Genomic DNA, 16143 nt, shown 5'->3' on the forward strand with positions numbered 1-16143 from the left:
GAGGTAGGGAAAGAGCTCACATTGGATCAAAGTTGCCCCTATGTTGTAATTACACACATTTAAATTGCAGTATCAGCAATCTGTCCTTCCCCATTAAAAAGGCTTCAAGATTTCAGCCACACCTCTTCAGGCTGAAGAATAATTGTCATTCATAAACCCAGCAAGTTATAATAGGAAAAATTGACTGCTGGCAGACTCCAAATGGAGCCTTTCCCTTCTCTAGCTCTTAGAAAGACACAGAATTCTCAGAAGAGAGGACCCATCACAGTTATGGAAGTGAAATGGTGAAGGGAAAAAGTAGGAGGGAAAAGGACTAACCCACATCATAAATTCATAAAAGTTTAATTAACTTCTTTAGCCAATTAGGTCCTTTTTTGTTTTAGGAATTTGTGCTTCAGAATAAGGATATCAGCTGAGGATTATTTTTTTTCAGGTTCCTGCTAATGGTTTGTGCGACTCCTAAACAAGAAGAAACCAAGAGACTTGGTTTGCCCATTTGGACCAACTCATATGAGAGAATTGCTGTTTGTGACTCACGCCATATAAAAATGAGGAAGGCTGATACACTCCCAGCCTTTTCAAAATTAAACTACCATTTCCAAATTAGCTGATAGGAGCTGTCACCATGGTGATCAGTCCCAAAGAAATAAAAAGAAACCAGTACTTAAACCTTACACTTTGGATGTCTTAATCAAGGAAGAAACATGTTATCAAACACCAGATGGCCTCTGGTCAATTTCAAAACCAATAGAGGGACACTTGATCAGCTGTCTATTACATGTTTTTGCACCATAACCAAAAAAATAATTCACTGGATATACACTTCACAGAGAATTAGACAGTTGGTTGACAGCACACTTTCTTGCCTACCAGGACCTGAGGTTTGACAGATACTATTTGTGAAACTCTACAGAATATTGCACTAACATCACCTTTTTCATCAGAGTCAGAGTCTGATTCATCTGAGCTTTCAACAACTTCCATATCATCTTCATCCTCATCATCGTCCTCTTCTTCATCGTCATGATCACTGACTTCCTGAATCTCCTCCTACAAAATGTCCAGAGGTTAAAGCATCCCCACACTTTTCCATGCATCAATTATTTGTGACTATCACTGTGAAGCTGCAGTATTCACCCGATCCATTCCTAATTTCCTTTCTATAACCTTGTAAATCTTCAAACAAACAATGAACAAATAAACCAAACACTTCTAAATACTTACTCCCTCCAATTCGTTATTCTCTCTCTCCGAAGTGCCTTTTTCATCTCTCTTCTCCTGCTCATTGTCTGTGTTATCCTCTTTAACACTAGTAGAAGAGGCAGACATGAATTATTCATGAACTGAAATGGCAGGTGTTTTCCATCCCCCAAACCATTAAGTTGTAATTTCAAATAAAGATGAAAAACAAATGTAGTTAGAAAAAGGTACAGGTGTTGGGCATGGGTAAAACACAACTTCCAAACTTCCACAGATAATAAAATAATGCCTAATTACTCTTAATCTTGGCTTGCAAAGTAACAGTAACGATTAGCACATTGTTCCAGCACGCTGCACAACTGGGACAATCAGAATACACATCTCCATATACTACAGCAGTACTCGTTTTGCATGGAAGTTGCAGTGTACCCAGAGTAGCTTTTACGAAACAATAAACAACATTGTGTGCAAGTACAACATAAATTAGAGGTATTCCTACACTTTCGAGCTACAATGGAGCCTACTACACTTAGAGTAGTCTGAAAATTTATGTATAAACCTTAAACAATATCCTAATTTATCACACTATAACCACTATTTTGATCAGTTATCTACTTTGACATCAAGAGAATGCTCAGAATAGGCACTGATACAACAATAAAAAGGGCTTTTTGGTTTTGTCCTGAAAATTTGGTGTATTACCCATTAGGGCAAGTTTTAACATTTTAAAGTGCACATTTAAGACATCAATTGCAAATATAAAACAAAAAATCAATGGCACTCTGCAAACTGTCACAGACCAGGTATCAGTCCCTCTAGTGTTACATGTACAAAACCCAAAGCTCCAATGGATGGGAAATTGTGACAGAATAGAACTAGACACCATAGGGGGTAATAATGAAAAAATGTGGTTAGGATTGCATAATGTGGAATCCACCTCAACTAACTTCCGCTGGGTAAAAGTTTGGCAAATTGTGCTGTCACTGATCAGGCACAGTACCTAAAATGCACATCTTCCTCCACTGATGCCAAAAGGAGCTCAGATTCAAGATCAAACTCTTGGACAATACCAATACTTAGTGCAGTGACAAGAAATATACAGTAGATTCGACACACTACAATTTGGCAAGTGACACCTTTAAAACGACTTTAAAACAGAGCTCGAATCTTAAAAGTGCCTGTTGAGTAACACAGTGCTTCTGTGTACACATGATTTTTTGTTTTATTTCTTTTTAACCTGTTCAGTACTAACTGATTCCCTTCTGCCCCACTCATTACCAGTTATAAGCTGACCATGCACAAGGCAGAAAGCTTTTGCTTGGACCAACTAATCCATGCAGCAGCTGGGGATGCTGGAATTAAAAAGTCTAATCACATTTGTACACAAAAAAAGTGCCAAACAGGGAACACTGAGCCATACAATCTCGTTTCCACAGATTCTCATCTCCCTCAACCCAGAACATGTTCTATGTTGGTTATTAAGCCTAAAAGATAATGGATCTTAACTGCAATCCTCATGCAGATTGAGGCAAACCCACAGTTTCCCTTCCCACTCCAGTCAGCACAGAACTAAGCACTAGAGAGAATTTGTGTTCTGCCTAAGAAAGGGGAGAGACAGCAGGAAGGAGAGCCAGCAGCTCTCCCAGGCAGAACCGTATTGCTGAACTTGTGTGCTACTGCTCTGTGGATTCACATCGTCTGCATCAATGCACTGGGTGGGTTCTTTGGATCAAAGCAGACAGCAGGAAAACAAAAACTCCTTTAGTTTCACTTTTAATCATAGTACAGTTCTCTTTCTAGAGCCCTCAACTTAACTGCACTCTATGAATGACTATTCATCTCCTGGTTTGGCTGAAATGGAATGGGAAGAATGGCCAATGCTCCAGTCACACGCTTTCAGAAACCAAAGCAGCGAACTTGACTGAGGTGTGGTGGTCCAAGACACTCTTGATCTCACATGCCAAAATTGTTATTGTCATATAGTGCCTGCTAGACACTTCATACTATCTGTGCTACTGCACCTTCCTCCTCCTGCCTTTCATTCCACCTAGGCCATGCAAGAAAGAAAACAATTAATTCAACAGGAATTCCCAAAGGTGCCACCTCCCCACAAAAGCTTCCTCCACACTGTGTAACTCCAGCCAACCTCAATTCCACAACAGAGGTTTCTTCCAGTTAAAGCACTGGTTGAAAGTGGAAACACAGGAAAGAATTTTGAAAATGAACTACTCCTGAAGTACCTATGAATCTGCCCAACTTCTTTTCATGTATGACAACCAGTTAATTGAAATGACAGGTAATTAAAAACCTGGGAAATATTCCAACCTTCTTTCTTCTTGACTGCTTTCCTCAAGTTTCTGTAGCCTTCAAAAGCACGAGGTACAGTATTGGAAGGCCAAGCCAATGAAGGACAAACCAGACAGTGAAAAGCAAAAGTGATAAGAAGGTAAAAAAATGATATATATGAGCTTCCAGAGTTTAAAATGAAATTTTAAAAGATACCACCAAGAGACAACAAGTAGTAAAAAGGCAATACATCCTGGACAGTTGGAAAGTAAATAGAAAACAAAGAGCAGCATACGTAGGTTAACTAATCTGCCACTGACAACAAGTGCAAATTCAAGTTACACTAAGGAAGAAATTTTAGACAACATATTTAACTTCGCAAATTATTTCTAATTATGGATTAAGAAAGTATCTCAATTCTAGAAAAAGCTTTCTCCTCTTTCTCCACTTAGAACTGGCAAATAAAATACTGAAAATTGCAAATACTGCCACTGACTCAAACTTATATATTCTCAGGAACATATCAGGAAAAAAGCCAATGCACTAGTTTTATATATGCTGATAACATATCGTAATATAAAGTAGGAATAAGGAAATTTTAGTATTAATACTCTAATATATTCTGAATATAATTCATACAAAAATCTTCAAACTGCATTCATTTTTTTGTTTCGGGTTTTGTTGTTTGTTTGTTTTTAAATAAAAAGTAGAAAACTGCAGCTTATTTTTCTGGGATTCGGAAAGTACATGCCAATCATTGCTTGTTATTTTTTAATAAATTAACAAAAAGCATGCACCAGAAGCAATGAGATGGACAAAATGTTAGTATTTCTACCTGTACATTTTCCCCTTGAATAAATGTGGATTTATCGGTAAAAAAAGTCTGCACAACATATGTAAGCATAGAGATGGCTTAAAATTCATCAACTACTGAAATTCCTCATTTCCCGTTAAGACAAAGTTTTGAGCAAGAGCTTTTTCTTTTTCACCTTATACTGCCTACCATTCTCCTTCAGTATCAGCTAGAAGCTAGCACTCTGAACTCCATGTAACTTTCATCACTAATTTAGTTTAATTAAGTTTAGGGAAGTCAAAAGAAAACAGTCAAAAATGGTTACCTGACATATAAGGCTGACTTACAACTGAAAGGAATGTGGAAGATTTGCTCTGGGTCTTCTAGTGGGTAAGTCACACTAAGTCACACTGTGGGACACTCCAATCAGGTAAATTTTTCAGTAGCCAAAACATTACTGCCCTGTTTCCAATAAACTTCATGGCAGATGGTTGTTAAAGGCTACAGATACATAGCAGTACATACCTGCTGCTCATTCAGTACCTTGCTCCTAGGCCTTCAGGCTACCTCACAACAATTTAAGTAGATTGCATGTATTTAACATTATGCACCTTTTGTCATACTGACCCATAACCAGGAAACAAAAGACCAAAAAAGGCAACAGATGGGGCAGAACTAGTAGCTAGGCTTATCAATCCCATTTCAATCGAAAAATGCTAGTTAGACGACTTTAAAAGAATGGCAACACTAAAAAGAAATAGTAGATTAAATTTAACTAAATGCCTGCAGAAGACAGAATTAAAACAAAGAATCCCTATCAAACTGCATGGCAAAGTTTCTGTGCAATACATTAATGCACATACTGCCAATTCCTGAAATTTTAATAGAATAAAAATTCACAGTGGCATAACCTTAACATAATCTTTTCATGAATTAGATAGAAGCACGCTGCAGGTAACAAGCATGACAACGTATAATCCCTCAAATTCTAACATTTCTTAGCATATGCACCTCAGAAATTTCTAAATATTTATTACAAAACAGTCTGCAGACTGGCCAGTAGATAGATTCAAACCTTAGCAGCACTTTAGAAGAGTATGACCCCATTTTATAGAACACAAGACCCACTTTAAGATAGAACCATCAAGAGGTCTCTTCCAACTTTCATTTTTCTATAGCCCTCTAATTCTATAATGCTAGGATTCAAAACTGATCTCAAAAATAATTTATGGTAAGTAGTCCCTATTTTTGGATCAGACTACTTGGCTATCCCATCAAAAGATTATTTTCCTGGTGTGAGAAAGCATGACTGGCTTTCAAATTAAAAAAACAGCCCCCCCCGCCCAACCAACCAACCCCCCAAAAAACCCCAAAACCAAACCAAAAAACAACAACACACACATAAAAAAAAACCCAAACAAAAAAAATCAAACCAACAACCAAAAAAACACCAACCCCCAAAATTAAAAACCCCCCAAAACATGACCTAACAACTGAGGCTCTATCCAAGCATGTAGTCAAATGCATGCTTGATTGTAAAATGTGTTAAAAATACAGAATCAAATCTCTTTGTTCCTGCATCTACAGTTAAAGGACATCCTGAAGTGCTTGGCTGAAGAGAGGACAGAACATTCTGCTGATTTCATTTAATATTTTCATCTTGCCCTCAAGTTCCTACAAAAATGAGACAAAATCTATCAAAATCCCCATAGAAGTCTAAGAGCATCCTGAAAAATGATACACAAAGGAAGAATCTAGTTGTTGTTAAAATGAGTGTTCTCTACAAGTATGAGACATTTGTGTGGTAAACAGATTTATAGATAAAGGACAAATTGCAGATATCAGTGACCCTCATCTACTTTCTACTTCGACTATTTCAAGTTTAAACTATTTAAGCTTTAGTCTGAACTTGTAGAAGTCTGAAGGACCATTACTAAAAAGAGTAGCAGATTACAAGCATGGAAAATTTCAACTAAAACGGAGAGATTTCTAATGGAGGCAAAGTCTCTGAGTACACAAACAAAGCCTTGCTGCACTAACTGCTGTCTAAACAGGCATTTATGTCAATGTCTATGAGGATTTTAGTAGATGAGAAGTTGGACAGCAAAAAAACCAGCAAAGCATGATGTTGCAGAGAATTAGGAAACCTCAAATTAAAAAACATTCATAGAAGCAAAAGATAAAGCAAAAGAAGCCATTCCAAGAGCTACTAAAGAATCCCCAACTATTCAGAATATCTTTTCTTCAGAAAGCTGTTTCAGTGTTGACATAGAGTTGAAAAAAAGTTAATAATGTTTTCAAACTTCTGTTAAATTTCAGATGCATCTTAGAAGAAATTTTTTTAAATATCAAAATTTAGGGAGAGCACCTGTGTTTTTATCACGGTGCATAATTACATAGAAAAGTTCATTACAAAGGAGACATTCATTCTACAAATACTGCACACTTCACTGGAAGAAAAGATGCAATAGAAAAACTCTAACTTCAACATGTAAAAAGGTTTGAAGGAACAGCAGTTTAGGGTCCAAACCCACACAACAACAAGACTTTTTAAGTCTCAGTGGTTAAAAAAGTACACCTCTACTAAGAAAGAGAAAACAAATAGCATTATAATTCATACACCACCTCTTTTTCTTCTTCCTTTCTTTTTTTTTCAGCTTTTCTAGATCTTTCTTGGCTATATCTAGAATTTCCATTGTCTCTTTCTCAGAAGAAAGCATAGAAGCAGAAAATGCTGATGGTCCACCAAAGTATGTGGCTCTCGATGACGCTCTTGACAAGTTGCGTCGAAGATTTTCATTCACTGCTTCACTTTCTAATAACTTTGCTCTTAATAAAAAAAAAAAAAAAGGAAGAGTTGTAGACCATGAATTACAAGTATTGCCAATACATGAGATGTACGCTCTTTTGCCTCTGCAACTTCAATGCGTTACCTTCAGTTTAAAAAGAAACTACAAACCAAGGTGAAGTCTGAAAAAATACAAAGTAGTAAATTCCTTGATACCATTTTACACAATGGTTACGTATATTGTATATATATCATATAACCTAGACAGAATACGTGAAAATATGTCTGTATGAACATACACACAGATATATATACACACACAGATGCATACCTGAATATGCTCTATGCGTATACATGGTATATTAAAGTTACACAAAAGCTCTAACATTAACTGAAGATAGGCCAGATAATTTTTTGCATGGTATATGTCCAAGAAATAGATAAATAAAAATATCTAAAATATTTAAGACTTTTTGAGTTTGAAAAGAAAGGGTTTTTTAAAACTTTTTTTTAAACAAGTAATTTATAAGTACTATCATTTATATATGGGGTTATAAAGTTATAAGATAATCGTTCTAAGTTTTGCTGTCCTTTATGCAACAATATCAAATTATCACCATTATTTAGGAAACATCTTACTCTCCTTTCTGTTGTCAGTTTGATCTCTAACATTTCATATTTTTGTGGCCAAGAGCAATACCAGATGGTCTTAGAAGCTGAAGGACTACTCTCTTAAAGTAATCCCCCCACAGGAAAACAGCTGAAGTACTTACTTGCTAACACTTCTATTATTTTTTTTTTACTAAAAATTGTCTAAATACATATTATGCAAATACCTGAGATCTTCAATTTCCTTGATATAATTATGAATCATGTTGCTAATTTCTTCATTTCCTTCCCCTTTGAAGGACAGAGAGAAAAGGGGCATGAGGGAAAGAGAAAGATTAAGGAAGGACGGTAACAGTATAATTATCTGAATATAGCTACTAGGCACAAGGTACCAGCAAAGGGAAACAGTCACATGGGCTACACATTTAAACCTTAACTTATTTGTAAAATATCTTTCCTTCTTAAACTGAATTACATTTTTGGTTCCTCTGTCATATGATCACAATATGACTATCAGTAACTTGTTTTCCATATTAGCACATTTTAACAATGCTTAAATCAAAATCACTTATTTGCATTTTAATTTAGAGTCAAATTTATTTGGTCTGGTTGTTAAACCACCACAAGGGCTAAGCATACAGATAATTCCTATACAAAGATATTATTTCATATTTCCTGTTGTTGACATTCCTAAATGGATGATCAAATTAGGGTACAAAAATATTTCTATTATTAAAAAAAGACTCCAGAAACAGAAGAAATAATCATATGGGGGCCTATCTCTACCAAAGAAGGTCCTACATTTCTAATAAAAAGGCATCACTTCATTCCAAGGGATCAGTGAAGCAAGAACATAAAATTAATTTAAGTTCATGAATTTATGAAGCAGTTCATGCACATCACACTCACAGCATACCTGTCCTGGCCAGCACTTGGTTGGCCTGATCACTCATAAGCTGCGTTATTCTGGCTCTCAGAGCATCAATAGTCTCTTGCATTGCTTTAATTCTAACACGCAGGTTGTTGTTTTCTGTTTGCAGCATGGCATTTTCATGGAACATGTCATTGATGCTTTCAACGCCTTCTTCATCTATAATCCTTTTACCCTTTAAGAAAGTAAAAATATTTTATTAGTAGTAAAGGCTGACCGACACATGCAAAAAACTGAACTTAGTAAATGCAATCCACAGATTACTTAAAGTTCCAAGCAGACATTCTTAGCAAAAGATAATCTTCTCTCAAGAAGTTTAAAACAATGATAAATGGATAGTTTTCAAAAGATTGATGTCTGGCCAACACCTTAGCATCTGGGTTTTGTGTAATTCCACTTTAGTCTAAAATACAAGTTCTTGAAGAGGTTAAGAAATAAGAAGATAACTATTAAATCAGAATACTATCTCAAGAAGAACAAAAGGTGACGCTGTCTAGTAACGACAATTATTGCCAAAAACCCTGTATAAACTTCAGGAAGAAACGGGCATGACTATTTGCCTTATATAACTGAAATTGTATTTTTAAAACACAAATAGTTTTAGCTGTCTAGTAAGTTTTCAAAAGCAATACACATTCACTTACGCATAAATCTAAGTTGTGGTTTGGTCATTTTTGCTTTGGAAGTGACCTTCTCACTGCCTTTCAAAAAGCAAATAGCACGCAGCATCAGTAAATGTCACTGACATTTGCTGACTTCTCTTTTTTTTGCGGATACAATCTACTTTTTATAAAAATATCTGGTCATCACTAGAATTAGAAGTGTTGTTTACATCAGGGTTGCTATTACAATGTTTTTAGTGTATGAAGTGAAAATAGCCAACAGAAAAAAAAAAAAGCTGTGGAATTACAAGCCTTTGAAAGCAGAAGAAATCCTAAGAGGATAAACTCACTGTTTTGTATTCCATGAGCTCCATCTGTAGCCGTGCAATCTCACTGCGCAAAGCATTTATTTGTTGACTGGCCCTATCCTGATTAACCATCACCTTGTTCTTGATGTTCCGTGCCCGATTGGCGTACTTTAATGTGTTCAAAGTTTCCATGAAGTCTCGATCTGAAGGGCTCACGCACGCTATCATGAGCGTTTGACTGCAAGTCAGAAACACAGGTCAACATTACACATCAAGAACAAAAAGAGCAGAGAAAATCTAACAGGTCCTCAGGCAGAAGGTGAAACAAGAATAGCAACTTCGTAGCATTAGTGAAAATATTTCTCCATCTAGCTCTCAGCAAACTGTGAACCAAAAAGATCAGCAGTGTTACATCTTGCATCATCTTAGTATAGCATAGGAGATACTAGATTAGATCTTGTTCTACACATGAAATTACAAAAGCAGTTAATTGGTGTTTCCAGAAATGTTATTCAAATTACATTCAGTTTGCCTAATCATATATAAACTGAGATTAAAGAATTGATGATCAACCCAAATTCCTAGACAGTGATTTGGATCATGCAGCCATCAGGACTGCCTACTGTAATTCCTGAGGTGCCTACCTACTTCATCTGAAAGGTGCTCAAATGCTCATCTGACCTGTCCAAACATGATTAATGTGCCTATTCTCTACGTGAGGCTCCAAACTGACTGAATCCTCCACTGCAAGTTATCTCCTGCTCTCCCAACAGAAGTCCAAAATTAGTCCTTACCCTTAGCACATCTGTCTATAACTGTATTTGTACCACATTTCATAACACCACTGCTTAGAGCAACTTTCTGCAACAAAAAGAGCAGCAGGATCTGAGCTTTTGGCCCAAGAGGGCTATGAACAGCCATCCTCCTTTCAGTTTCCTACAACACCCCCTAGCCATCCCATCATGGGATATTATTGCAGGATGAGAACGTACTCCTTGCTCCAAATAAAAGATCAAGCAGATAGACCAGTAGGAACCAGCAGGACAAAAGAAAAAAAAAAAAACCAAAAAACAAAAAACAACACCCCAATTTTCACTCCAACCAAGTGCTTTCATCATTCAACAGGTTCCTTCCCTCACTCCCTGGAGCATACTTATTTCACATCAGATAAGAACAGTTTAGAGGGTCAGAACCAGCATTCCAGCTGCAGATCATGCTGAAGGTGCATACATTGCCTAAATTCTCAATAGATAGGGCAAAACATCTGCATTTGATGGACTGAGAACACTCCTCCAAGTTTTAAAGGAATTTGCTTCTCTCTATACATTAGGAAAAACAAACTGTCTTTGGGGCAAAGGAGCAATATCTGCATCAGGCAAGCTAGATTATGATCTTCACTTTCTGTAATTTCAGACTGAAACAAACACATGCAATGCTCTGTGAGGCAAGCAATTATATTCACCATACACACTGGGAAACTAAGCTAGAAAGAGGAAGTAGCCTGGGGCTACAAAGAACATTTAGTTTTCAGCAACTCTTCCTCAGCCCTCACCCTTACCTTTGTGCCAGTTCTCCAAACTCTTTTAGTCCTCAAGATATGGGTATGCAAGATTAAGAACAAATTGTTAATTCTGACATTGAGAATGCGCTTACTTTTCTAAATCTTAGAGGACTGATTCTGCTATGTGTCCATCTTGAAAACTGAACCACTTGAACTCCGGTTTCCTATCTGAATTGTAAAATGGACTAGGGTTTTTTAAAACTGTTCTACTTCACTGTTTTCATTTCTTTAAACTGCTCCTCCTGCTCCAGAAGTTATGAAGGTTTTCATTTTTCATATTATACATTATAAAATTCCTTTTAAAACACCAATGCTCCATATTTCTTTGAATAATTCAAGAAACATTTAAGTGTTGCTTCAGAACTGTTACAGCATTGTATTTAAAGTAAGGATTATTGTGAGAATAGTACAGTGATATGATGCTTTCATCACTGTTAACTCAGGACTAACTACAACCAAACCCAAATCATTACTAGTAGATTTTTGTATTTGTTAAGAGAGAAACAATAATGTGGACTTCAATACCTAGGGTGGAGGTTAGAAGGCTACAGAAGAGGCTTAAAAGAAATCTAAATCTGATTCTCCAGAAGAAAGATTGCATATTTGTTAAAATTTAGCTTTTCCATGCATTTTGATTGCCAAAGCCCAGATAAGAAACCATTCAAAATGGGAGGATTTCATATATATATATATATATATATATATATATGAAAAAAATCTTCCTTAACAGCAAAGTGCTTATTTGAGATGTCACATACAAAAAAAAAAAAAAAAAGGGGGGGGAGGGAGTGGGAAGAAAGGCATCCACACAACTATCATCAGTCAGAAAAAGACAGAATATGTACAAATACCATTAAAAACACTCCGGGGCAGCATTTGCTATCTGTACATTTGTGCTGGTTTTGGCTGGGATAGAGTTACGTTTCTTCACAGCAGCTAGTATGGGCTATGTTTCGGGTTTGTGCTGCAAACACCTACTGTGTGTCCATAATGCAGATATGTTTGAGTTGCTGCTGAGCAGGGCTCACACAGAGTCAGGACCTTTTCGAAGCTCCTCAGGCTGCCCCACCAGTGGGGGGGCTGGGAGTGCACGAGGAGTTGGGAGGGGACACAGCCGGGACAGCTGAGCCCATCAGGCGCAAGGGACATTCCATCCCATATAAAGCTGGGGGAATGAGAAGGAAGAGGAGGGATATTCAGAGTGACAGCGTTTGTCTTCCCAAGTCCCCATAACGCATGATGGAGCCCTGCTTTCCTGGGAATGGCTGAACACCTGCCTGCCCATGGGAAATGAATGACTTCCTTTGGTTTGCTTGCATATGCGACTTTTGCTTTATCTTTATGACTTTTTTAAAGTGTCCTTATGTCAAGCCCAGAGTTCTCTCCTTTCGACCCTTGTGATTCTCCCCGCGGTGCCCCCGGGGGCAGGGAGTGAGTGGCTGCGCGGGGCTCGGCTGCCGGCCGGGGCACCCCCGACCCCACCGAACTCTGTGATTGCTCCCGAAGAACACGAGGGGGAGCCGTGGAGCTGTGAGACGCGAAAATATTTTAAAGTCAAAATAGTATTTCTACAACAGGGCGACTTTAGAAGTGGTTTGAAAAAAATGCTCACTAGCTGGTGTATTTGATTAAAAAATTAGTGAAGTGCTTTCAGCATTTATTTACAGAAAGAGCTTAAAAGAGCGATGCTGTTGCTTTCTGCTGATTTTTTCATAATTCTGGAGTTTCTTCCTCCCTTATGCACTTTTGAAAGTTTCTAGTCCTTACTTTACTTTTTTTTTTCTGGCTCTGCTTTTCCTCACACTGCAGTGCTTCAAGTTGTTACTAACATTAACTCTCTGAAGAGCAGAGCAACAATTTAAGATTATTCTTCTCAGTGGAGAATTTTCTTCCACTTCTCCCTTTTCCTTTGTGAAAAAACTTCCTACTCTCCTAAACATAGGAGCCAGGCATATTGGATCACATAAAAGAACAATGCTACCTTACTAAAATGTACTCAGCTGTGGTCCCTCATATTTGTATGTTAACATTCCAAATGCAAAATTTGTATTATTTTAATAAATTTGCTAATGTTTTCTTACATAAAGCCTCCAGAGGTCAAAGCTTTCCTTCATCGAATGTGCAGAATGTATACAAATGGATTCATACAAACAACCCTGGTGATAGACTACTTTGTTTTTATTAGGCTGCAATCCAACATCAGCTAACTGAAAAAAATGCATCAGAGGCTGAGATATATAATCTCTAAAAAGATCGAACGGCCTGTGGTAAGATGACTCCAAGCTCCTGTGCATTTAAAAAACAGGGTAAAAAAAAAAAAAAAAAAAAAAAAACCTCTTAAGGCAAAACCCATCACAGCTTTCAAATACAAAACAAAACTTAACATTTATATTACCTATACAGATATTTTCTGTCTCCAGATATTTTCATGGGAAGAACTTCAAGCTTCATGTCTACTAAAATAACAATGGAAAAGAACAAAGGAAAAATCCTCTCTAAAATCTTTTCTCTCCATTGACAGCATTTTTGTTATGACAATTTATCTTCAGAACCTTCCTCCAGCAAAAAGAGTGGCTATTTTTATTGTCATTTAATGTTCATTTCACTTTCTGAAGATTATGTTCTCATTCATGCCCATTCACAATGAAATACATAAAATGTTCCAATTTTCATACCTGTTTCCCCCAAGAGAGTCTTGAAGTAGCCTTGTAAGCTTTGAATCTCTGTATGGTACATGAGTTGCCTTCTTACTTTTATCTCCCAATGCACTTATTACATTGCCAAGTGCCAGCTATAAAACACCAAGTCACGTAATACACAAGTCAGAATCAGTTCCTGTATAGTTTTATTTTAAAAACAGCTATAAACTGGAGTCAGCATATTGTAAGAAAATTAATATACTCAAGAAAGTTAGCATAAACATATTTCTGAAGATTTTTGCATTTTACATTTAGAAACTTTTGTGTTATCAACAGTGCATCAGATGACTTACAGTCTGGTACCTGCAAGTGCTAAAGTGCTTAGCACAATTCATATGCACTGGCTCTTAGTATCTCAGTCACAAACTAAAGCTGGTACTACTTCATCTAACAAACGTTTGCTTTCGATGATTATTAAAGTTGATCTCTACTTCTAGCAGTAGCTATAAATTATTTTAAATTAATTTTATCAATCTGCTTTATGCTGCATTTAGAATAAAATATGGGGCATTTATATAAAGAAAAAAACCTTAGAATTTGCTGCCTCTACAGATATGTAAAAGATAAGTAAAGATAAGTAAAAAATGTCTGATTATGATTTGAGCACTTAACACTTGAAATTAAAGTCTTGTAGTCAATGGATATCCTGTTTCATTGCTTAAAGGGTCTAATTCATGTTTATAAACAATCTAACATGTGGCTGTGAAATTATTTTTAATGTGGAACTGCATGCACTTCAATCAAATAGAAGATTTTGCTTTAAGTGGCACCCTGTACTGCAAGTTCTCGCTCTGGAAATGGTGCAGCTGCCACCAGCAGATGGAGAACGGCACACACCCCATGCTGTGCCTGCTTGCTTTGAAGGATTTAAACAATTTCAGTCTGTTTCACAAAACTAAGGGCTGGGCTTCACTATAAATGAAAGTTTTGTGATCTTGTATTAGTTATATCACACTGATTCTCACCTTCATGCACTTTATATGCTCTTTGTTAAGGACACAGCTGTGTCATCTAGACCCCCCCCAAATCCTGCTGGCTTTGCGCTTATGTCAATGATGAAATTGAACTGAATACTCTTTCTCTTCCATATAATATAAACAGAAGAACTACAGAAAATAACCAATGTCATGATGGCAAGAAAATTCTAATTGCAGAATACCTCATTGGTACTGCACAATAGCCCAGAAAAAAGAGATGTGTTTTCACAGATAGAACGTGTATTTTTGTGTCTTCAAACGAATTGCACAGAGCCTTGACATAGCCATGTAGCACAAAACAAAAACATGAAACTACAATCTCCACTGGTAATCACCAGCTCTACTTTTCAGTGCAGTTTAGTGTTAAGTAAAACACTTAATACAGTTAATTAAAAAACTATATAGCAAACCAGTATACAGACAAAAAAAAAACCCCATTGAAGCTATAAATTTTATTTTTAAGTGTTTTGCCTGGGGTTGTTTTACACTATATTGTATAGTTGTATAGTCTTACTAGTCCACAGTTGATGGAAATGCCTTCTTTTGCCCTTTCTCCTGTAGCTCCTGTTCGCTTTAACCTTTCAGATCCCGCCAGATCAACAAAATGAAACTTGGCAGTAAGAGTTTCATATTCATTCATCTCAGAAGATTCAGATATTATCCTGTTATCAGTGGCATTATCCTGAAGCAAAGAAGAACCCACAAGGCTTGGTGAGATCTTTCACATTTACATCTGTAAAGTTCAATCAACAATTATTTACAAGGCTACCCCTTTGCCATGACCATCTCCTTATTCATTCCCTTTTAACAACAACAGTATTTTGAAACATACCACCTCCATTTTAATCATATGTACCAACATATCATTCTTGAAGACGCAGCTCTAGATGCATGTGCGTACAAATTACTTTAAGTACAAGCTACCATTGCTTCTTGATGAAGAAATGGGGGGATACATATATAAAACATACAAGTCACCAGCAAGGCAAGCAACAAATTTGTATCTCTCCTAGAATGCAAGCCAATTGTCAAAGAAAACTGATTTAAAAAAATAAAACCTTAATTACATAATTACACCACAAAATTACCAGAACCACTTAGTTCATAAGCCTGCCAAATAACTGAAAGGTATTTTGATTTTATACCTCTCTAAACCCCATTACCAGCCTCCCTCTGGGATGATTCTTCAACTTACTGTAGGAATTATTGTTGGAAGCCATTTCTCCTAGCAGTCAGTATTCCACTAGCACTTCTGACTTAACCAGAAAATAAGGGCAGCAGAGGGAACATAGTAAAAAGAAGAGGTTCCTTTCTCCCTTCCACCTTCCTCCCCCCCAGGTAATGACTGGCACTCCATGCAAGCCTCCATCAGTATGGAGAGTCTGCCCA

At 36.8% G+C, this 16143-nt stretch overlaps 1 protein-coding gene across 9 annotated transcripts in view; it reads right to left on the reverse strand.

Annotated features, from left to right (window-relative positions):
• Positions 1 to 16143, reverse strand: part of KIF21A (kinesin family member 21A) — a 95803-nt gene that overhangs the window by 42823 nt on the left and 36837 nt on the right. For 5 of the 9 annotated variants that reach the window (XM_032107951.1, XM_032107953.1, XM_032107950.1 and 2 more), the window contains exons 6-14: positions 15269 to 15436; positions 13754 to 13869; positions 9560 to 9755; positions 8593 to 8782; positions 7904 to 7967; positions 6905 to 7108; positions 3526 to 3564; positions 1225 to 1309; positions 933 to 1050 (exon numbers count right to left, since the gene is read on the reverse strand). In XM_032107951.1, the coding sequence (XP_031963842.1) occupies positions 933 to 1050; positions 1225 to 1309; positions 3526 to 3564; positions 6905 to 7108; positions 7904 to 7967; positions 8593 to 8782; positions 9560 to 9755; positions 13754 to 13869; positions 15269 to 15436 (1180 nt within the window). The remainder of the gene's footprint in view (positions 1 to 932; positions 1051 to 1224; positions 1310 to 3525; positions 3565 to 6904; positions 7109 to 7903; positions 7968 to 8592; positions 8783 to 9559; positions 9756 to 13753; positions 13870 to 15268; positions 15437 to 16143) is intronic. The other 4 variants (XM_032107956.1, XM_032107954.1, XM_032107959.1 and 1 more) reach the window with 1 other exon arrangement.

This window comes from Corvus moneduloides, chromosome 4, assembly GCF_009650955.1.
Source record: "Corvus moneduloides isolate bCorMon1 chromosome 4, bCorMon1.pri, whole genome shotgun sequence".
Classification (NCBI taxonomy): domain Eukaryota; kingdom Metazoa; phylum Chordata; class Aves; order Passeriformes; family Corvidae; genus Corvus; species Corvus moneduloides.